The 24,845-nt window shown below is 36.4% G+C and overlaps 1 protein-coding gene across 2 annotated transcripts in view; it reads left to right on the forward strand.

Moving 5' to 3' along the window:
* Positions 1-22,844, forward strand: part of LOC126973350 (glycerol-3-phosphate acyltransferase 3) — a 60,888-nt gene extending 38,044 nt beyond the window's left edge. Inside the window, exons 6-10 of one of the 2 annotated variants that reach the window (XM_050820578.1) lie at positions 1,849-2,085; positions 6,794-6,909; positions 8,970-9,110; positions 10,792-11,001; positions 14,003-22,844. In XM_050820578.1, coding sequence (XP_050676535.1) covers positions 1,849-2,085; positions 6,794-6,909; positions 8,970-9,110; positions 10,792-11,001; positions 14,003-14,090 — 792 coding nt within the window. In that variant the 3' untranslated portion in view covers positions 14,091-22,844. Of the gene's footprint in view, positions 1-1,848; positions 2,086-3,263; positions 3,498-6,793; positions 6,910-8,969; positions 9,111-10,791; positions 11,002-14,002 lie in introns of both variants that reach the window. The other variant, XM_050820579.1, reaches the window with a different exon arrangement.
* Positions 22,845-24,845: the final 2,001 nt, after the last annotated feature.

Here is a 24,845-nt window from a genome sequence, read left to right on the forward strand (position 1 = left end):
CATCCAGATAGACTGTTGGAAAAGTGTAAAAAAGTCGATAAAAATTGAGTTTCACAGACAACCTCTATTTAGAGCAGCAATTTACGCACACCAACACAACGTGATAAACAAATCGCGAGTGTAAGAGGTTGCTTGTCACGCACACTGATGTTATAAATCTGGCCTGTTTTCATCGGGTGTCTAGCAGCAAGAGGCGCTATCTAGATATATAAATTATTTTAAGTTTACAACATAATATGCTCGGACACATACACTTGGAGAATGGACTGAAGAATGAGCACTTCAAATTCAAATATTTTTGATCATAATAAAATTTAATGTCACTTATTGAAAGTCCAAAACTACCACCCATTCGAAAAAGTATGCCTCAGACATGAGAAGAACGGGCGCATGAAACTCAGCGGAATTATTTTTTAATCTATTTATTATTTAATAGCCTAAGGGCGGTTGCTCCATTCCCGATCTGTGGTATTGCTAAGAAAGTCATTTATGTTATAGTAACCTTTACCAGACAAACGTTTTTTAACAATTCTTTTAAATTTAATTTTTCCGGGATCATGTTGTAAAAGCGTATATATATATCGCCCAATAAAAGACTGACTAATATGACTTAACCTAGTAGTGGGTATAACAAATTTTATGTTTGTTCCTGATTATCACAGTTTTAAGCAAATTCGTTAATGTGCCTATGAATATCCCTGACATTATCAAGAATATATTGAGATGAAACAGTCAAAATGATAATTACTTTAAAATTTCTTTTAATTATTCCATAGGACTTATTATAAATATATTCTATCCATTCTCCTTGTCTTACCTATATAACATAGTGGTAGAACAAATGACTCGGTAAAAGTTACATCAATTTTGGTTTTAGTATGACAATAGTCGCCCAAAAGCTGTCATATTATAGTAGGTGATGCTACGAGTATATTATTTTTAAGTAAGTCTGTATTTCTAGCACTGGAAGGATTTTTATTTCAATTAAAATTTAATATATCAAGGTTGTTCATGAATTTTTTTGAACTTGATAGTGTATATATTATTTAAGCATATTTAAATTTAAAACATATTAAACATTACTTGTCACAAGAAAAGTTATATTTTATTTAAAAAAAACGCTCTGTAAAATCAAGCACCCTTTCCCTTAAATAATGTTTACATATGTCTAGTTCATTGACCTATCAGCTGTCCGATGAGTTTGTTTGCGTTAGTTAAGGAGAAGCATGTACAATTCTATGATAATACAATAAGATCTATAGTTGTATATTCTTTGATTGACGCGAGTGTTACACATTTAAATAAAAGACTTTTAAAGGATTACAACGCGTGTAATTAATTGTAACGGTGTTTTTATAACTATTTATATCATTTTATTTTGACTGATGTAGAAACACAGATACAATTACCAGTGGGAGGCTCCTTTACACTGGATGCCGGATAGATTATGGGTACCATAACGGCCGTGAAGCAGTAATGTGTAAGCATTATTGTGTTTAGGTCGGAAGGAGCCGTATCTAGTGAAATTAATGGGCAAATCAGACTTAACATCTCAAGGTGACGAGCGCAATTATTGTAGTGCAGCTCAGAATTTTTGCATTTCAAGAATCATGTAGTGGTCAGTGGCACTGCATTGTATTGGGTGGGGCGTATCAATTACCATCAGCTGCACCTTCTGCTCGTCTCGTCCCGTACTGTCATAAAAAACACGCGTTTTAATCCTTTAAAAAGTGTTTTATTTAATAGATCTATAGTTGAAATGTTTTCATAGTCACCCTTATTATATTTTATTTACTAACACGTTTTTTCTCCAACTAACCTCGACTCCAAACATCGCGGCCACCCCAGGTCATAACGACGGTGCCCATAATGTTCCTCGTCGGAATGTTGCCAAATGGGAGAGTCCGCCGATACTTGGGCAGTGTCGTCTATAAAGTCGCGAACCGAATGCTGATACGGAGCGTATCCTGCGTGGCCTCGTACCACGACACGCAGCACATGCCGGAGACGAGCAGCTTCTGTGTTGCCAACCACACGAGTATCATTGACGTGTGTGTGCTGAGTAACAAGTCTTGTTTCTGTTTGGTAGGATTTTGATCTTTATTGCGATCGCTTTGGGTCGATGTTCGTATACGTCTGTGATGTCTTTAAGGGTGTGTTCGCGGCTTTAGTGTAAAGCCCTATTAGCGGGTAGTTGAAATTTTTTGATGTGGTTTCACGTAAAAGTTAAACTATTGCACAAAATCATCATGTCTCACGCAAATGTAAGCTATTTTGAAAGCCATTAAAATGGAAAAATAATAAAAATTTTGCATAATTTAACTAATATAAGTCAATACTATTTAAGAAAAATATGGTGTTAATTTTAATTTCATTAATGCAGCTGATATTTATAAGTAACTAAGCATAAAAATATATTTTATTAATATACTGTTATATCGTAAATTATTCAGATAGGTATGTAAACGTTTGAAATATACATTTAAAAAGCATATAATTCAAAAATAAAGTGACTTTCCCTCAGGTCTTTTTAGTACGAAAATAGTATAACTATTGTAATGTTATTAAGAAACCATAAAAAAGGATTTATATCATACACGTATTGCGCACCATAATTTATTTAAAAAATTTCGAAATCATGTTTGTCTTACAAGCCAAAAAATACTTCTACAACGCGTCACAATACATTCGCTCTAATTTGAAGCTTCCTTTTAGGCCATAAAACATTGAAAAACAAGCAAGATCTTCATACACGAATTGCGCGCTATAATTTATAAAAAAAAAACTTATATAAAAACAACTTTTACAACGCGTTACATTACATTCGAAAGATGAAGCTTAATTTTAAGCAATAGAACGTTTAGAAAGAAGCGAGATCTTCACACACATATTGCGCGCTATAATTTATAAAAAAAAGGTGTGTGCGTGTAATCTTTACGCGCGATTAAAGTAAAACTTAATAAGTGAAGGTGGGTTAAAGAATGTCACTGTCAATGTCAGAAAAAACAACATGGCGCGTAACCGAAAATCGTGACAATATTGCCATAAAATTTCTCTCATACGTAAAGAAGTTTCACTTCAAAAAGAAGTAATTCAAAAAAAGAATCTACTACGCGTAGGTTATTTAAAAAAATCGAATTCAAGATTGATTTATGAGCGTTATAAATTGTTACGCGTCACAATACATTCGCCATAGAACGTTTAAAGCCGCGTACACCCAAAGGCCACCACTGCCAATTCCTACCATACCCTCAACCCGCTAGGTGTGGTGGCTGATCATATTCACGGCAGTCGTGGGCACGCTACCCGACGGCCAGTTGAAACAGAAGATCAACACGGCGGTGTCGCTCATGTGCTTCAACTTCCTGTCGCGGAGCATCAGCGCCGTAATCACCTATCATCACGAGCAGTACAAGCCGAGGAGTGGCATCTGTGTCGCCAACCACACCAGCCCCATCGATGTACTGGTGCTCATGTGTGACAGCTGCTACTCTCTGGTAAGTTGAGGGATTTTGTGGCTGGTAACAGTTTTGAAGAAAGAAAAAATGTATAGTACACGTGAATACAAATGGAACATTATTCTTTATCTACACTACACTATTCTAAAACAGTTAGCTTATTACCAACATTAAAACACCCAATGTCCTAATAACCATTACATCATCCAAACGAGTGTTGTAATGAAATTCAGTACAACACTCGTTTGGATGTTGTAATGGTTACAAGGACTGGCTTTTTTAATGTTAGCAGTAAGCTTACTGTTTCAGAATCTTTTATAGAGGATATTTTGGGTGTAGATAAAGTCCTTTATGCAACTGTTGATAATAAGGTATTAAACCAATCATGTCATACTATAATCACATTCGTGTTTTAATACCCCTTATTACACAACAGTTCCATAAATAACTATAAGAAACTTGCTCGTAAAATGTGCCTTATTACATCTTTCTTAGGGCCATAAACCAAACTACATATAACACACTAGTGTATAATAGAATTATCCCTACAATATATGGAAAAGGAGGAAAAACGAGCGTACGGGTCACCTGGTGTTAAGTGACCACCGCCGTCCACAATCTCTTGCAACACCAGATGAATCATAGGAGCGTTGCCAGCCTTTGAGGCAGTACGTGCGCTTATTTTAAAGGTACCGATGTGGTATCGTCCGGAAACACCGTACAAGGAAGCTTCTTCCACAGCTGTGTAGTACGTGGAAGAAAGTTCCTTGAAAACTGCACTGCGGAGGAACGCCACACATATCCAGATGGTGGGGATGATATCCTAATTTGTGGTGTTTCGTGCGAAGGTAGAATTCGACGGCAGGAATCACGTGAAAAACCTCATCGAAATACTTTCCGTGATAAATGCAATAGAATACACACAATGAACCGACGCGACTCTCTACTCAACGCCAAGTGATCCAGCCGTTCAACGGAGAGCCTGTAACCTGGATCTTTCAATATGATAATGCCCCTGAAACGCACGGAACAGCGTATTTCCGTCATAGACTGCCCTGCAAATAGTTCGGATTTAAAAACCCTATTAAAAATCTGTGGTATGTCGTTAGAAAAGTCTTTCAAAAAGACTTCAAATAGTAATCAAAAATATTCGATTAGTAAAATTAAAATAATTTGCTAATGTTATAATAATTTGTAACTCGGGAAAAAACCGCGCGTGTAAGCGTGATTGAAATGTAAATAATGTAATTTGTATAATTGTGTTACCAGTCGTAAAAAAATGTATTTCGTAAATATCGTCTTGGTGGCCGCTTATTGCATGTGGTTGGATTTCATTTAATTGTTATATATGTCTGTGTGATGTGTCGTCTGTTTTACTGGGATGTGTGTTCTTATCCCAAATTAAGTGTAAGCATTTGATAAGATACTTCATGTATGATTGTATGGGCACCGTTATAAAATTAATGTTATACTAATATTATTAAGGGAAAAGTCGCGTTATAATAGATAGGTACATGATTGGTTATCAGGAGACCTTGAATTGAAGCGTACGGGTCACCTGATGTTAAGTGATCACCGCCGGCCAACTTCTCCATCATCTCATCCATTCAAACAATCAAAGTTAAGGGAAATCACTTAAAAATAATCATCATCATGTCAGCTGGAAGACGTCTGCGCTGCCCTCGCCCAACCTATTCATGCGATCTTGACCAAATCGTTGGTCCATCTTGTGGGATCCTACCAACACTACGTGTTCCGGAAAGTGGTCGCAATTCGTGGACTTTACTGCCCAAAAGGTCATCTGTCCATCGAGCTATGTGCCCTGCCCACTACCACTTCAGTTTCGCAACCAACTGGGCTATGTCAGTGACTTTGGTTCTCCTACGGATCTCCTCATTACTGATTCGATCTCGCAGGGAAACACCGAGCATAGCACTCGCCATTGCAGGCTGAGCGACAAAAATAATACTTCGTTTTAATTACTAAGCATGTAAATAAAAATACCAACCTTTTAACATTATTATGATGGACATCTGAATCTTTGTGGGTAACACAGCGGTGCCATTATTGGGATGTATATACAATGCTCAATAACTATCGGTGTCTGTTGACTGATAATTTTTAATCCCATCTTAGTATGGGAATCAAATAAAAATTGCACTCGCTCATACACCATCGATTTCTGTTGACCCCATTATTAATCCCATCTAATAGTATGGGAATCAAATGATAATTGCACTCGCTCATACACCATCGATGTTTGTTGACCCCATTATTAATCCCATCTAATAGTATGGGAATCAAATAATAATTGCTCTCGCTCATACACCATCGATTTCTGTTGACCCCATTATTAATCCTATCTAATAGTATGGGAATCAAATAAAAATTGCACTCGCTCATACACCATCGATTTCTGTTGACCCCATTGTTAATCCGATCTAATAGTATGGAATCAAATAATAATTGCACTCGCTCAGACACCATCGATTTCTGTTGACCCCATTATTAATCCCATCTAATAGTATGGGAATCAAATAATAATTGCACTCGCTCAGACACCATCGATTTCTGTTGACCCCATTATTAATCCCATCTAATAGTATGGGAATCAAATGATAATTGCACTCGCTCATACACCATCGATGTTTGTTGACCCCATTATTAATCCCATCTAATAGTATGGGAATCAAATAATAATTGCTCTCGCTCATACACCATCGATTTCTGTTGACCCCATTATTAATCCTATCTAATAGTATGGGAATCAAATAAAAATTGCACTCGCTCATACACCATCGATTTCTGTTGACCCCATTGTTAATCCGATCTAATAGTATGGAATCAAATAATAATTGCACTCGCTCAGACACCATCGATTTCTGTTGACCCCATTATTAATCCCATCTAATAGTATGGGAATCAAATAATAATTGCACTCGCTCAGACACCATCGATTTCTGTTGACCCCATTATTAATCCCATCTAATAGTATGGGAATCAAATTATAATTGCACTCGCTCAGACACCATCGATTTCTGTTGACCCCATTATTAATCCCATCTAATAGTATGGGAATTAAATGATAATAGCACTCGCGCATACACCATCGATTTCCGTTGACCTATCTAATAGTATGGGAATAAAAAAAAATAGAACTTGCTCATACACTATCGATGTCTGTTGACCCCATACTAATCCCATCTAATAGTATGGGAATCAAATAATAATAGCAAAGGAATAAATTTTGAGGAAATAAGTGTTATATTTATTATCATCCACAGGGGTAATAGTACTCTGTAGTGTTTTAATAGTTTCTAGTAAATGAATTCCAGATCGGTCAGAGACACAATGGGTTTCTGGGGCTATTGCAGCGAGCTCTGGCCAGGGCTTCGCCCCACATCTGGTTCGAGAGGTCCGAGGTCAAAGACAGACATGCGGTTGCCAGACGGTACGTATCAATATTTTTATATAGAGATGGCAGACGGGGAACGTGCTCATTTTTTATGACAATATAATATAATATAGACACACTTTTCACACAAATTATCTTGCCCCGAGTTAAGCATATATAGCCTGTGTTATGGGTTACAAGATAATGATATATTTAATACAATATACTTACTTTAACATACATAAATACATTTAAACATCCATGACTCGGAAACAAACATCCATATTCATCATATAAATGCTTGCACCTACCGGGATTCGAACCCGGGACCTCTAGCTTAGTAGGTAGGATCGCTAACCACTCGGATATACAGGTCGTCAAACAATAAAGGACGAGACGAGCAGGACGTTCAGCTGATGGTAATTGACGCACCCTGCCCATTACAATGCAGTTCCTCTCAAGATTCTTGAAGAACTTCTACAAAATTCTAAGCGGCACTACAGCTGCGCTCGTCACCTTGAGACATACGATGTTTTTTCTCATTTGCCCAGTAATTTCGCTAGCTACGGCACCCTTCAGACGAAAACAATAATGCTTACACATTACTGCTTCACGGCGGAATAAGGTGCCGTTGTTGTATCCATAATCTAGCCGGCATCCTGTGCAAAGGAGCCTCCCACTGGTAAACTCATGTGTTGGGAAGTGGTCAGCAATAGCCCATGGACATCCCGCAACAAGATGTGCTTTGAATTAATCCAATCAGTAGAAATTGTTTCTATCGCAAACACTCTTGTCTCCTCTACCAGGGTCGCTGAGTCACAGAGTTTAGATCTCTAGATATGAAAAAAACTTATCTCGCTAAGCTAATTAAATTTGTAACCAAAATTTATGAACGATGCAGGACTCGAATCCGCGACCTCTTAGGTTCCCTCCGCGATCTATTGAGCCAACTGTTCGAATGTCGCATATAGATAAATCTTGTTCAACTCTCAGGTTGTGGCTCCATCTACAGGATCTACTTTACAGTTGATAACCTGCTCAAACCGAATATTTGCAAATTAGGATATTGACTATATAAAGATCGGATATATGGAGCCATAACCTGAGTATTGAATAAGAAATACCAAGATTTACGATTCATGCGTACTCGAACGGTTAACTCGATTGGAAAGTGCGCTCGGACGGAACCTGAGAGGTCCCGCATCGTTCATAAAGGAGACAGATACCCTTTCATACATTATTGGGCCAAGATGTAATAGGATGAAATTAGTGTCAATAAATAGCTTATAAATTAAAAAAGCATCACTGATAATTTGAGAATTCTTGGCAATCTGAAAGCTGAGTTATAGAAGGCTTTGTAAAATTGAGGCTATGCAATATATGGGCACCAATCTATATTTAAACAGCTGATTTTTGAAATGCGATTGCTTTTTTTTTGTACGATATTGATCGTACAAGTTTAGCAATATCAGAAGTCAAATAGAAAGAAGGAAAATATCAATAAAACAACGGGAAACACTCAAATGACAAAGCGCATAGGTACGTCCAAACGATACTACGAAACGAGTGATTGACAATTGACATTCTAGACAATTCTGTAGCTGTCACTGTCAGCACAGATTAAAAATACAGAACGAGATTCAGAATCGACTTTTTCTTCGATCGATTTCTTTATAATGTTATGTTGATATTAATATTTTTAACTAAAGACATTATTTTGCATGTCATGTTAATTATGATGTATTTTTTTTGTACTTTTATTGAATCAATCATCTGGTGCAAATGGTTGAATTTTATTAACTCATTCACATTAGTCGATTATAGCAATCGATATCCCATTTTAATCATGAATTTTGAGATGATGAAAACTTAATTTTAAGATTTCTCGTTTTCTAGATTGTGAATTAGGGTTATTTGTTATATATTTTGAAATAGAAAAAAATTACAATTTTTTTAAACCATATCTCAACTTATTACATTTTGGCCCAGAAATCCCCATCTCGTTTTGGTTACAAATTTAATTTGTATTATAAATCCCGGAAGTGAGGGATACCACTTTAAAAATAAAAAAAATGTTGATAATTTTTAAGTTTGATTTATATATTTATGTATTGCAGCTTAAAAGAACATATAAGTGTCCCGGATAACCCGCCGATATTGATATTCCCGGAAGGAACCTGCATCAATAACACATCGGTGATGCAGTTCAAGAAGGGCAGCTTCGAAGTTGGAGGAACCATATATCCAGTAGCTATCAAGTGAGTGCCATTAAAAAAAATACAATGAAATAATGACATTTATTCAGCACTTGGGTATTAACATACACTTGTCATTGTCAAAAATTATGAACAAATTTAAATCTAAATTAAATTATTGTCATTGTGTCTCTCCCTGCGCTCTGCCAAGTAATCACGCGCTTTTGTCATTTAGGCAGTCATTAACTGTGTAATAAGCCTTTTTATTAAAATATTCTTGACTAGCTGACCCGGCAAACGTTGTTTTGCCATATAAAGTATAATTCACGCGATAGTTTTATAAATAATAGCCTATATGTTATTCTGGTGTGTAAGCTATATTATTGTAAAGTTTCATCAAAATCCATTCAGTAGTTTTTGCGTTAAAGAAGTTCAAACATACATCCAGACATACAAACTTTCACATTTATAATATTAATAGGATAGCGGATTTAAATCTATTAAGGGGCAATTCTTGCAGGCAACACCCATTCCCACAAAAGAAGAATGTACTCTTTGAAGACGATAATAACCAGAACACAATAATTTATGTTTGTGCCTTGTGTTGAATGTGTCAATGTCGCTTCTCTTTTCAAACAAATTTAAATTCTGACGCACATGCATTACATTGGCATAAATATATTGAGAGGCAAGTGTTAAAATATCTACGTCCTTAAAAAACCCCCTTAGGGAATATCTTAAATGTAGTTTGTTGATTGATCGTACCGCCCTTTTTTGTGGAACAAAAATGCCGTTTATATGTGCCGAATTTCCCCAAAGCAGAATACCATAAGACATGATACTATGAAAATAGCTCAAGTATATAGCACCAATCGGGTCAACATCTAATCTTCCTAACAGCATATGCAGCAGAGCAAACGTATTGATGGTTTCCATGCCTGTTTCCATGCATGAGACATGCATGGCACCAACAGCATCCTTGGTGTGATGGCAAGTAGGCTAGATTGCCCCATAATGGGGCACTGGCCGAACTTCCACGATGGACAAACGACTTAGCATTAGACTTACATTTAGTTTTATAAGCTTGCTTACTATTACAATTTGGATCTTTTTTATCTGAAATAATTAAATGTAGTATTATATATTTCATTTCTGAAATGTTAATATTCGATTCTTCGATATTCGGTTCACCGTAATTTTTTCGTAGTGGATTTCTAATTACCAAAGACAGATACAGAAGACTATGGGAATCAGATTTCTTCCTGAGTGACCCATAAAGGAGTAAAGGCATTGATTTTCTCAAAATTTAGATGTGCTTGGTTCTACTGCATCTTTAAAAAAATGAAAAGAAAAGAATAACTTTAAAGCACAGCTGTCATAGTGTATCTACACGTATAACGGCCTTTCCTAATATTCAGTCTATCTCTTGCTTGAGATAAAAATCGTAACTATCGTTGACTTTTCTGTCTTAATAAACCTATCGAATGTAACTCACCTTATCCGTACACGCTGTCTGTCAATTGGACGACGTATAGCTTACCAGCGATAGAAGTTTGTATGGAAATTTAAATTCACGCGTCTCAATATAAGGCGATAAGAATGACTTATCGGGTATATTGTGACAGCTTCAAATTATTGACAATTAGTGACAGTAGAAGGTAGTAATTTATCTCAATCTGTAGATAGTATATTGGGAACGGCCGTGAATTATCTAAGGGTCGCTGTACTAGTTAACGTGTTTCAGATACGACCCGCGGTTCGGCGACGCGTTCTGGAACAGCTCTCGGCACGGCATGCTCCACTACCTGCTGAACATGATGAGCTCGTGGGCCATCGTGTGTGACGTGTGGTACCTGCCTGCTATGACCCGCGCACCGCATGAGACCGCCGTGGACTTCGCCAACCGGGTCAAGGCAGCCATCGCGCGCCGCGGCGGACTGGTAGACCTCATGTGGTGAGTATCTGACCTGGACCGCCTTCCTCACGCCGCTTGATATTAATCGGTTTATCACGGGGAGTGTTCCCTCGTGGACCTCGTGTGTTGAGTATCTGACCTGGACCTCCTTCCTCACGCCGCTTTATATCAATCGCTTTATCACGGGGAGTGTTCCCTCGTGGACCTCGTGTGTTGAGTATCTGACCTGGACCTCCTTCCTCACGCCGCTTTATATCAATCGCTTTATCACGGGGAGTGTTCCCTCGTGGACCTCGTGTGGTGAGTATCTCACCTGGACCTCCTTCCTCACGCCGCTTGATTCAATCGCTTTATCACGGGGAGTGTTCCCTCGTGGACCTCGTGTGGTGAGTATCTGACCTGGACCTCCGTCCTCACACCGCTTGATTCAATCGCTTTATCACGGGGAGTGTTCCCTCGTGGACCTCGTGTGGTGAGTATCTGACCTGGACCTCCGTCCTCACGCCGCTTGATATCAATCGCTTTATCACGGGGAGTGTTCCCTCGTGGACCTCGTGTGGTGAGTATCTGACCTGGACCTCCTTCCTCACTTTATCAATTACCATCAGCTGAACGGCTGGTCTCGACCCTTACTGTTATAAAAAAAGAATGGTTGTTTTACGTAATATCTGCCGCCAAATTCCACCTTCGCACGACTCGCCAATAATTAGAATATCATCCCCACCATCTGGATGTTTTTCGTTCGTCCATAGTGCGGTTTCCAAGGAACTTTCTTCTACGTACCACCAATCTGTGGAATGAGCTTCCTTGTGCGGTGTTTCTAGGACAATACGACATGGGTACTTTCGAAAAAGCGCGTACATCTTTCTAAAAGGCCGGTACTGTGAAAAAAATTGTGTTATAATTTGTATGCGTACTTTTGTAACTGTACTTTTATTTCGCCCACTTCTCGACCAATAGCGAGATATCGCTTATTTTGCCGCCATTTTGTTCTGCATACCAGTGCAGCGCAAGTAGGTACGTCGCCAGAGCTCTTTTAACATGGAGGGAAATTTATGAAAACATGTCTTAAGTGCGGATACTTCGAGGCAGTTATTCAGAACGCTCACCGCGACGCTCGTGCCGTATATCTAAACTGATATTATATAAGAGGAAACATTTGTGTTTTTGTATGTATGTTTGTAATGCTTTCACACAAAAACTACTGGACCGATTTCAAATATTCTTTCACCGTGAGAAAGCTTCGCTGAGTGACGTAGGATCCTATATAAAAATGCAATACTATAACCCAAGGTGTGAAAAAGTTAGTCATAAAAAATCTGTCATTTCGTGCTGTGCGGAAACTATTGATGATAGATCTAATATATAAAATTCTCGTGTGTGCGGTGTTTGTAGTTAAACTCCTCCGAAACGGGTTGACCGATTCTCATGAAATTTAGTGTGCTGCAAAAATTGGGTAGGTCTGAGAATCGGACAATATCTATTTTTCATCCCCCTAAATTGTAAGGGTAGTCCACCCCATTGTTTTTTTTTTAATTTTTAGATAAATTATTTATTTTTTATTATTTTATGATACAACTTTAAAATATACATACAACTTCAAATTTTGACCCGTTATTATTCTGTTACATCCGCAGATCCGCAACTAAAAATAACTATTTATATGGCAATACAACATTTGCTGGTTCAGCTAGTATATAGTAAAATAATAACGAATTCAAATAAAACTTTTATGTTAACAAAAATAAATCTATAGTCAGACCTATTAGTCTTTCCACTACCACGAGAACGTTATCTACGCGAGCGAAACCGCGAGTCATTGCTTGTATGTAATATATAGAAACATGTTTTATTTTCTTCATTTAATCGGAGTCAATGTCTTTTCGAACATGGAGAAAAATTACTATTCGCTATCTTCATTGTAAATATTAAGCTTTACAAATAAACTTAAAGTTGTACCTGAGAATAAACCAAAAATATGCAAAACGTTCACTATATCGCTGACAACACTTTCAATACAATGATAATTCTGAACTTTTCCGAATGTCAAGAAGCCTTGCAAATAAACGCGGGATACGTTATACGTCCGAATAAACCAATCTAAGCAGAATGTCTATTTGTAAATATTTTGCTTGGTTTATTCTCAGGTTTAACTTAATGCCAATTTTATTTGACTTAACATCTTAGTCTCAAGGTGACGAGCGCAATTGTGGTGCCGCTCATAATTTTTGAGTTTTTCAAGAATCCTGAGCGGCACTGCATTGTAATGGGCAGGGCGTATCAATTACCATCAGCTGAACGTCCTGCTCGTCTCGTCCCTTATTATCATAAAAAAAAATATGGTAAAAGAACCTGTAACTATGTATTACCAAGGATATTAAATACGTTACCTAATGATCTAATAGATATATATCTGCAAAAGAAAAATTTCAAAGTAAAGCTAAAAAAATACTATCTAGAAGCTAATAACCTGGAATACCTATGATGTATATTTTTAATATGACTAGTAATTAAAACAATTATTGTAATGCGAACTTATCGCTCGCACATAAACCTTAGAGGTTTTGCGAGTATGTCTTTATTATAATATATTTTAAGTTAATTTTGTTCATTGAATAAATAAATAAATTAAACGTACAACAATTACCTACTTAGCTAAACTTAATAACAATTAACTACTAAACTAAACTTAAAAACAAGAACAAACATAAAAAGAGTTATTATAATTAAAAATTCATAACAATTACTGACAATTAATAAGATAAAAAATGGCTCGTAGTCTCTTTGAACGCAACTAATGCTGGAATACTGATTTTGATATTTATGTAATAGAAATTTATTCATTTTTAATTTGAGGGAATAAACAGATACGGAGTCTTTGAAAGGTGGCGGCATGTTTGTAAGGGCGATTCTCTTAACTGGTAATATTTTAGTGAAAATGACCACCGCTTGACAATTAAAGTGTCCGAAAAAGGCTAATTAATGTTTTCACTTTTGTGCGTTTAAATTAATACTCATGGAATTTTTCTCAATTTTCCAGGGATGGTCAACTCAAACGGATGAAGGCGAAAAAAGAATGGAAAGAATTACAACAGGAGGAGTTCAGCAGGAGATTGAAGGGTGAATAAGCTCAGCCGTCGTGCGGAGTCGCATCAAAATGTGTTCACCCTAGCAGAGGGTGCGGACTGAATGGATATTTATTGTAGTGTATCGAACTTATAGTGGTTCAATAGGGATAACCAATTTTTCCCTAATTAGCAGCAATTTTAAAACCAAAATCGGTTGTGAAACTCCGATCGATTCTCAAGACGCCGGGAATTTTATTTTTTATTGTTTTATTTACATAGCTTGGCAGTTGTTTACTAAAATTGTTCTTAGCGGGTCATGCGAGCTTTCAGTGTCGAGCCGATGTTAGACTGGTACGCTTGGTCGTCTGTTGTTGCCTTAAGTGAGCCATTAAAAAACAAGTGGTAAAAAAGAAGGTTGGTAAATACACGGCGTTTATAATCTTTATTTAACCCATTACCGAAAGTTAACGAATTTGTAAAGAATTAGGACAGAATAGAACTGATTTTATTCTGACTGTCTGGTAATTTTTTTTAGTGAAAATAAGGGACGAGACGACCAGGACTTTCAGCTGATGGTAATTAATACGCCCTGCTCATTAGAATGCAGTGCCGCTTAGGTTTCTTGAAGAAACCAAAAATTGCGCTCGTCACCTTGAGACATAAGATGTTAAGTCACATTTGCCCAGTAATTTCACGGCGCCTTCAGACCTGCTCATTACTGCTTCACGGCAGATATATGCGCCATTGTGGTACCCATAATCTAGCCGGCATCTTGTGCAAAGGAACCTCCCACTGGTATTTCCTCAGTAATGTTTTTTTTGTTCATTAAAGACATTTGCGATTTTTACACCAGAATTATTCTGAATAATTCCTTCCCAGTTCAAAATAACATGGCAATTTTATTACTATCGGCCGCGATATTGTATGCCGGACACTAGAAAAATCAACATGGAATTCCAATAAAATACATCCTAGGTTCCGTGGTAAAAAAAAAAATCAAGGCGACCTTTGCAATTATTTAAATATTATGGCATATTTAACCGTTCTGGGTCTGACAAAATATGTAGGTACTGTTACATTTTAAGTCATGAAGTACCTACACTCAAAAAACTGATTTATTTTTATGGTAAAGAAGCATATTTTTGATGAAATGATTCATTTCATTTAATACTTATCATCATATCACTCATCAAACACAAAAGGCCTTGAACGCAAGGCCGTAAAACAAGTAATTAAAAAAGTAATAATAATAGGTAATCTATGGTTCCATGTTAACCTTTTTTGTTGTCATATTGAAGCTACGCTACTATCTTGCAAGCAATTTTGAGTGGCTCAATCGAGTGTCTTAGTCTACTGTCAGCCTTTTCACTAAACGCTCACCCCCTTATTCATAATGGTCCGCTAACTTAGAACAGTCGCTACGGAGTGTTTTTCTCATTCTGACTTAGGTCAATAGAAGAAGACAGAGCGAGAATTAACAATGCTTTGGGTTGGCGGACTATTATGAATAAGGGGGTCAATCTTTAAGATCGCGTTACTCGCGCCATTTGCATGTTCCCAAATCTATTACAAATTATGCCCAAAATTCCATAATTCAGCGTCTGTCACGAACTTATAATAAAACTACTCGCCTAAAAATAATTATGTACTACAGCTGTATTGCCAACAACAACACAATGATTAAACGTACAAAAACCTGGGCTCGTTTTGGAACAATTACTTTATTATAACGTTTGTTTACTTAATGGTCAATGAATATGTATCTAATATATAAAATTCTCATGTCGCGGTGTTTGTAGTTAAACTCCTTCGAAATTCTCATGAAATTTAGAGTGCATATTGGGTAGGTCTGAGAATCGGACAACATCTATTTCATCCCCCTAAATGTTAAGGGTGGTCCACGCCAATTTTTTTTTTTAATTTATTTGACATTTTTTTTAAAATTTGTTTGATTATGAGTCAGCATTAAAAAATACATACAACTTCAAATTTTCACCCGTCTACGATCAACAGTTACTTTTGTATCGCGATTTTAATATCGGCAATACAACGTTTGCTGGGTCAGCTAGCATAACGATATATTTAACAAGGGGCAAACGAGCAAGAGACTTGTGATGGGCATTGTTGAGGCAATGTTTTATTCAAATCGTTTTATCCAGTCCTGAGGTATTGTTATTTATGATTTGGATATCTATAAAAAATTCTAGTTTCAATTTATTAGTCGTGGATATGTATAGAATAGTTTAATATCTCAGCTTTTTAGTTGAGCCTACATACTCTTTGGCCTAGGTATTTGAAATTTATAACATTTCAGCCTAATAATATTACTACAGGATGTTGACAAGAAAATTGATTTATTGACACTGTCACTAATGTCGTACATGTTTTATTTTACTAGAATTTTTTTCTCCTGCCAATTTCACGGTCATCTGGAGAGCAAACCCAATTTGGCTTCGAAGAAACTGGGCGTCATAAATAGAGCACGGCAATACTTCAAGCCGGCCCACATTCTAGCGCTGTACAAAGCGCAGGTCCGGCCACACATGGAGTATTGCTGTCATCTCTGGTCTGGCGCACCCCAGTATCAGCTTGACTTATTTGACCGCGTGCAACGCAAAGCAGCTGGAATTGTCGGGGACCCAGTGCTCTGTGAACGGCTGGATCACTTGGCGTTGCGTAGAGACATCGCTTCATTGTGTCTTCTACCGCATTTATCATGGGGAGTGTTCCGAAGAGCTGTGTCACCTGATTCCTGCCGCCGAATTCCATCTTCGACACTCCACAAGTTAGGATATCATCTCCACAATCTAGATGTGTGGCGGTCCTTCACAGTGCGGTTTTCAAAGAGATACGATTTCCGGGGCGATACGACATGGGTACCTTCAAAAAAAGCGCGTACACCATCCTTCAAGGCCGGCAACGCTCCTGTGGTGACCCGTATGCTCGTTTGTCCTCCTTTTCCATTAAAAAAAAGACAACTGCTGATCTATTGGAATCCTGAGTTCTTTTAAGACAGCAAGGAATCCTGAGCAAGCGGCGTCAAAACTATATTACGAAGGCATCATTTCTGTGCCGGTCCCCTGCTTTCAATGTCCGTGTCACTGCACCATAGTGGAATGTGGAAAATACGAGAGTACGGACTAGGTGTAGTTTTGTCCGATTAGTAATGTTCCTGTCTTGGTTTTATTATATTTTTGAAGTTATACTTCTTTAGGCGCGTTATGAAAATATAATGAACGTGAAATTTTAAGATGGGCGCGCATCACTGTAACACAAAAGTGAAGGAAAGAAAGGGTGAAGTTGGTTCTAAAATTTTCTGACGTTTGCAACACTCGTTTTTTTTGGTTTCTTCGTCCATTATTATGATAGGCAAAAGGTTCAAGTTCGTACAGCCGTATTAGTTATTTAATAATTAATTGTCAAAGCCATCGTTGCAAGATTTTTACAATTTTGTTCTTTTTGAAAAAATCAATAATTTTAAGGTTTGCTTTGTTAGGCCAGAGAAGTATAACTTCTTGCGTGCATACATAAGTACACACTTTTTATTATAATTAAATGAGTTATGGATTATAAATGTGTAAAAAAAAAATATTTTTACAAGTAAAGAGGTGTCAAATGTATGTAAATCATTTTCGTTGCATCGTAACGTTGACAGATAGTGTCAAGCAACTCACTATAGAACAATTTAGGGTTGGTTTACTTGTGTATTAGTGTAATATTATTTAAATCTTAGAGTATTAAATTTACTGGAGACGGCCTATCAGTTCAGCAGAAGGTGGGTTCAACCAGGTTATTTCCTAACTGGTTGGTTGCCCATTCGAAATGGAACTAGAACAAAATAACCTACTGATAAACTAGAATTACATGATTTAATAATTAAATCTGGCAACCCTGCGCTATACACACACAGATAGGGTTTTGTTGTTGTTTGAATGATTATTTATTTGTGCGCTTGTCAAATTTGTGTGTTGTTAGTTGTAAAATAACATCGAGGTCGGTAATTGACCCGGGTATGAGAGTTGGTGCTATAGGAAGAGCGCCATGAGACATTCAACATATTATAGAAATTTTCAAGAGTTTTGGGCGCAGCCGATAGCATCACTTTCGATTGTTGATGTAATGTTATTCAGATCTTGTCATCTTAATATATATAAATCACGTGACACGTTGTTTGTCCGCCATGGACTCCTAAACTAATGAACGGATTTTAATGGTGATTACTTCATGGAGTGCAGTTTGGTCCAACTTGAGAGATAGGATAGTTTTTTTTTTTCGATTTAGGACCCATAATTATTTTTATTTTCAATATTTGTTTTGTATGGATATAATTTATGTGAGAGATTTAGTGACGCACGGTTTGATAGTTCCGTTGTGAAACAGTTTCATTATAACAACAGGGATCATTTTTTACGAAATAATTCTTGATGTTTTGAAATATTTTTGGCAAATTCCTATAAAACAGTATTTTTTTTTATAATCTACAGAACAACGTCTGTCGGGGCAGCTAGTTGATATATATATCATTAAATATATCGTTGTCTTGCAACCCATAACACAGGCTATATATGCCTTTTTCAGGGCAAGATAATTTGTATAAAAGGTGTGTCAATATTATATTACATACATATAATGCGTTTAACATAAACAGGCGATCTGCTAGTTTCATCGCATTAATACATATAATAGAAAGAAAGAAATTGTTTATTTGTTACGTATATATAGTACACTTGAATACAAAAGGCATAAATATTATAAGAGACAAACAATAAATAAATAAAAAATTGCGTGCGTACAAAGTACACATGTCATAAGTGAACACTGCATTTTGCATAAACCTCTAAATTGCATATGAAGTCCTGGTACATGTTGCTAGGATGACACATGATTTCAACCGCTATGAAAGACATTACTATCACCGCTACCATATTTATGTTTTCGCACATTTAGGTATACTCGTGTCATACAAATGACAATCTCTTCTTCAAATATGATCGCCTGGTACTAAAACACTGTAATGCTTCCAATCTTATTTTCTCAACGTTAAATCTTATGAATTTGTTTAGTCTGTCCCTTTTTATTGTCGCGCTTTTTCGTTTCATCGACTTTCAAATCACAACGATGCTAAAGAAGGTTTCACTTCAAAATATGAGCGAGTGTCGCGAAATACTCATTTTGATTGAAGTTTCTTTCGTAGTATATAAATATATTATTGATAAACGAATTATATTATTGATTCACGAATACAAATAAATTAATTTCCAGCGTCTGAGAGAAATTAAAAAAGCAGTTGTGTGGTTTTATGAAACCACATAAAATAACATATTAATATCAGCAGAATAACCGAAATTAAAATAAATTTATATAATTGCTTATTAACCATTAATTTTATAATAAAAAACCTTTGTTAGGTGTAGGGTTCCAAACCACGCGCCCTCTCGGGAACCAGAGCATAAATCTGGCGCCTTAGACTTCTCGGTCAACATGACTTACTAGCAGTAGTTGAAATTAATGATTTAACTTTACCCCTCGCGAACGGTTGAGACGGGGTTTTGACGGAAAATATGTTACACATTCTTTCAACTAGCACTCATGCGATAAGGGGTTTCGTTCCAAAAACTGTGGAATATTATTTCTACACGTTTCAAAGTGTTTCGAATTGTTCCATAAAATTTCACTAACATGGCGGCCATTTTGAAATACCGTCTTTTTTTCATAGCGACAGTATTAATATACGCTCTGTGAAAATTTAAGGCTGTCCTACTATTGCTACTAGGTATATGACAGACAGACGTATGGACATTGGAGTCTTAGTAGTAGTGTTGCCGATGGTTACGCTTTCAGTGCTGAACCCTTAAAATGTCTTCTCCGTTTGGTTTTTACTCTAAGGTTGATTATGATAAACAGTATATTATTGCTCAAAACTAGTTTGAACGGCATTCTGGCAGCTTGTGATTATAACATAGCTTTGATAATAGAAAGTTTATTGAAGTAGGCGTTATTTTGCGGAAATCCATAATCATCCATATGTTGTGAGTTTTCTTGAGTGGTAATTCCGCAAATATTCGTCTTCAAACAATTCGACACGTGCCAGAGATGGGCGAGTCAACATCTCCTGAGGATGGCTCGTGTAGAGGCGAAACACGTGTTGTTAGAGGACGAATATTGGCTGAATTAACACTCAAAACATTTGGATTTGATTATAGAGCTGTTAATATTTGTATATCGTGTAAAGTTAGGTTGAAACTTGTCGAATTGTACAGCGAAATATTCGGGTCTGAATTAAGAAACCTTAGAAAATTAATACGTGTATATAGCCTCTTGCTGTTAGACAACTAATAAAAGTAGACCAAGTTTAATGCTTTAGTGTGCGTGACAATCTAAGTCTTACATTCGCGATTTGTGTTTGTGTGCGTGCATTGCTCAAAACTGTCAGTCTCACATGTGACTGTCAATCGTTTTCACAGCTGTCACACTCTATCTAGACGTATAAATGATCTAAGATCGCAATCTATCGGTCGTCTATACTGTGGTATTAGGTAGAAGGCATTCAATACGTTATATCTTAAAAGATTAAATAACATTGATCATCATGGTTACCGAGCGATGGGACAGTTGTTAAAAGTGTAGCGCCATCTGTTGATAAAATTGATAGGTGGTTAGTTAAAATTATTGAATGCTAAATTAAATGCTATAAAATTATACACTATTTTGAAGCCTTTTAGATCCATGAAAGGAAAATGTCAGATTTATTGTTACCAAAGCAATAATCGCAATAACTATTGCATAATTAATTGAAAAAAAGTTCATATTCATTATAACACATAATATTTAAATAAGATTTTATTATAAAAGTGCGCCAAGTGGGATTGGTATTCGCAAACGAGGGTAGCCGTTTTCGGCCGTATTTTCACCCTTCGAGGAAACCTATAAACTTTGGTCCGGGAGTAAAAAAATAATTTAATTATTACAAAAATGGGGATTTCCAAAATATATTACTGGGCAATTTGATAAATTTTTAACGATTAAGACATTTTTTCAATTGTTTTTTTTCTGACGGAAGTTAGCGATAATTTCCTTCAGAATAAATATTGAGTTACCCTCAATTCGCGCCTTAATAATTTTACTTCTAAAACAAACCCCTTTTTTTATAAAATTATTTATAAGTTTTAAAATTTTTCGAGCAGAACTGCATTAGACCTTATTCCAAATCCAAAGAACAATACTAAACGAATATGTTGATCATAATAAGTACTTGTTGACTAGACTAGACTACTAGTCTAGTCAACACGCTCTTAAAAACTTTATTTCGGTCGGGTAACAAAAATAATCTTGGTCTTAAACCTTAGCAGTTCCTCCGATGTGTATACATTATAAGATTTTACGCTACTACGACGGGGTTAATGACCGAAAATCATTTTGAATTGAATAAAATCTGTAGTAAGTACTATCACAATGATATTAATTTAATATATTTATACCGGAACGCATCACTATCTATCACAATGGGGGGAGATATATTTTATTTTATGGTCATGCACTGTCGTAAACATTTAAGTAATCCCATGCACCAAGAACATTTAAAAACATACATAATAAATATAGTTAAATAGAGAGAGATACCTTCGTAATATTCTTAAACATTTCTCGTATTATTTATAAAAAAAAGTGATGCCAAATGAATGAATTTTATTTGAGTACGAATTTCAAGAGTAAGCAAAGCACTTATAAAGAGGGTAGATTGATAAGTTTGTAAGGATTTAACAATATCTTCTACAAGTCTGTCAACGCGTGTGGCACAAAGAAAAGGTAACGATCACGACTGATATCTCGGAAGTAATAGACCAAGTATAGTAACTAGACATCGGCTTGGCGTGGCCATCCTGAGACAGATAATATCCTACATATAGGTACAAAATATAACACAAGTGTTCTTTCACTATCACATTTTTATCGTAAAACACATAATCGCACCATATTTCCTTCGATTCTACTTAAAAATTGTCACTGATGTTGAATAAATAGTGGATATTTCACACGTTTCACAACAATATTAGCAATTTTTCTAGACGCAAATAAAAGTAAACAAAATATCTGTGCAGCGCTGTCAAGTTTGTTTAGCACACCGGGTGTGCCTTGAAAAAACCGGCACGCATGGCGAAACAAGATCTAATCACTCTATCTCGTTTCTTTACATAAGACTCGCATAAGTTATTATTTTTCTCGTGTGAGTGAGACGGATGCTGTTATTCTAGTTACTATACTTGGTCTAAGTCGGAAGTGGACTGTTTAAATATAGTGAAAATGATTGAAAGCAGCTAAAAACAGTATTAATATATACGGTTATTTGTATTTAAAACATTTTTATTTATTATAAAAAAATAAACTTTATGGTTTTGAACTGACCGGAGTAATCACATGGTAATAGTAGCTTTTCATGTCATGAATCGGATGGAATTTCGGTCATTGAACTATATCCGCTCTCAGGACATGTTGTAATAGACAATAGGCGCTACGGTTCGTTTTACTCTGTGTTACTAATAAACGTGAATTAAATTTATTCCAAATTTAAAACTTTTTGTCTTTATCTTATTTTTGTCACTACATAATTACATGACAGGGAGAAGTAATTTTAAACTTGGAGTAACTTTACACAGCGTTTATTAATAAGATGTTCTCGAGTAATATATCTTGACTAGTCCTTCACATTCGGATTGACCTATTAGCGTTTTTAGTTAAGTTGTTTTGTAAGTGATATTTATTTGTAACTGTGTATTTTGTATTATAATTTTGTACTCGAGTAAATGATGTATGTTTTATGTTTGTTTTATTTTTCTCACAATGGCGGTTATTGAAATTACTTGTTCATATACAATTTAATAGTGGGACAGACCTTTTCACCTTCACCTTCGCACGACACGCCACAAGTTAGGATATCATCCCCACCATCTGGATGTGTGGCGGTCCTCCACAGTGCGGTTTTCAAGAAGCTTTCTCCCTCGTACTACAAAGCTGTGGAATGAGCTTCCTTGAGCGGTGTTTCCGGGACGATACGACATGGGTACCTTCAAAAAAAGCGCGTACACCTTCCTTAAAGGCCGGCAACGCTCTTGTGATTCCTCTGGTGTTGCAAGAGAATGTGGGCGGCGGTTATCACTTAACACCAGGTGACCCGTACTCTCGTTTGTCCTCCTCTTCCATAAAAAAAAAGACCATACACTTACAATCCTACTAGCGTGCTAGACTAGACTAGAGTATTATTATTTATTAGACCAACTTTAATGAAGATATAAGAAAGGAAAGCGAATTTGTGGTTATTGTAACCGATTTTGAAGGTAACATTTTTTAAATGCTAGCAGCATTTTTATTATCCACAATGAGTAAGAAATATACATAACCACCACTGTGACAGCGAGCTAACGATGCGACGGAATTAACGATAGTTTTAATACAATAAAGGAGTGGGCACACTGTTGGCGTTTTTATTCTGTTCAATAAAATGAAATAGTGGCTGCATTGCTTGACGCAGAAAAAGGCGCTTTTGAAGTACCTACCCATCTGGATCCTTTGCAAAATAAGCCAAAAAGAATATTCAATACAGCAATTAATACCCTTATTCGCGGCTAAAGATGTTTTTATTTGCGGATCTAATCGGTACATCAGTACATACATAAAGAGGATTCCAATAGGTATCAATCCAATATCGTTGGTAACAGCGTCGTCAAATGGACTAAAAAAAAAGTAAAAAACCTTACAACCAATTTTTAAAAACTGCCTAGCAAGGAAAAATTACAATATTCTATAAAGCATTAATATGGAGATAAGAATTAATCAATGTGGTAAACACTTCAATAGAATTTATTTTTATACGTTTGTTCTTTATTTTGTCACCCAAGTAGGAATCCCCTGTAATCCCATATAAATTATCATTCTATATTCGCGCCATATTTATGGAACATATACCCCGAGAATATGAAGCTTTTACTGTACGGTAAATTACACCCACAAGTGTTCGTAGAACTCCAACATAGGTATAGGTAAATAAGCCCATGCGCCCCGACTTCGTGCATATAAAAATTAAAATGTCTGACATTTCATGAGAATTGCATAGAAATCTCTACAAAACTCAAAACAAAAATCAAAGACGAATTTCTAGAAAATGTGATTATACCTAGGCCAAGTAATCTCTATGGAAGCTCAAATGACGAAAGAAATCAGTCTCAGGATAGCAACGAGTTGAAAAAAAAATACTGGTCGTTAAAATAAATTATGAAGTCAAAAGACTTAAGTATGAACCTATATAAAACGAGAAGTTTCAATACCTGCATATTACCTTGCCTGACATATGGCTGCAAAACTTGGACCCTACTAAAGAATTTAGAGAGAAACTTGCAGTAAAACAGAGATCAATGGAGAGGAGTATGGCCGGTTATAAACTACAGAACAAGATAAGAAACACTGACCTAAGGAAATTTACCGACCTACTCAAACGAATCGACCAACAAAAGAGGAAATGGGCATGGCACATGATGCCATATAAAGTGGGAAAATGGAGCAAAAGACTTACAGAATGGTTTATTCTTTTTATGGAATAGGAGGACAAACGAGCGCACGGGTCACCTGTTGTTAAGTGATCACCGCCGCCCACAATCTCTTGCAACACCAGAGGAATCACAGGAGCGTTGCCGGCCTTTAAGGAAGGTGTACGCGCTTTTTTTGAAGGTACCCATGTCGTATCGTCCCGGAAACACCGCACAAGGAAGTTCATTCCACAGCTTTGTAGTACGCGGGAGAAAGCTCCTTGAAAACCGCATTGTG

This window comes from Leptidea sinapis, chromosome 29 (assembly GCF_905404315.1).
Source record: "Leptidea sinapis chromosome 29, ilLepSina1.1, whole genome shotgun sequence".
NCBI lineage: Eukaryota > Metazoa > Arthropoda > Insecta > Lepidoptera > Pieridae > Leptidea > Leptidea sinapis.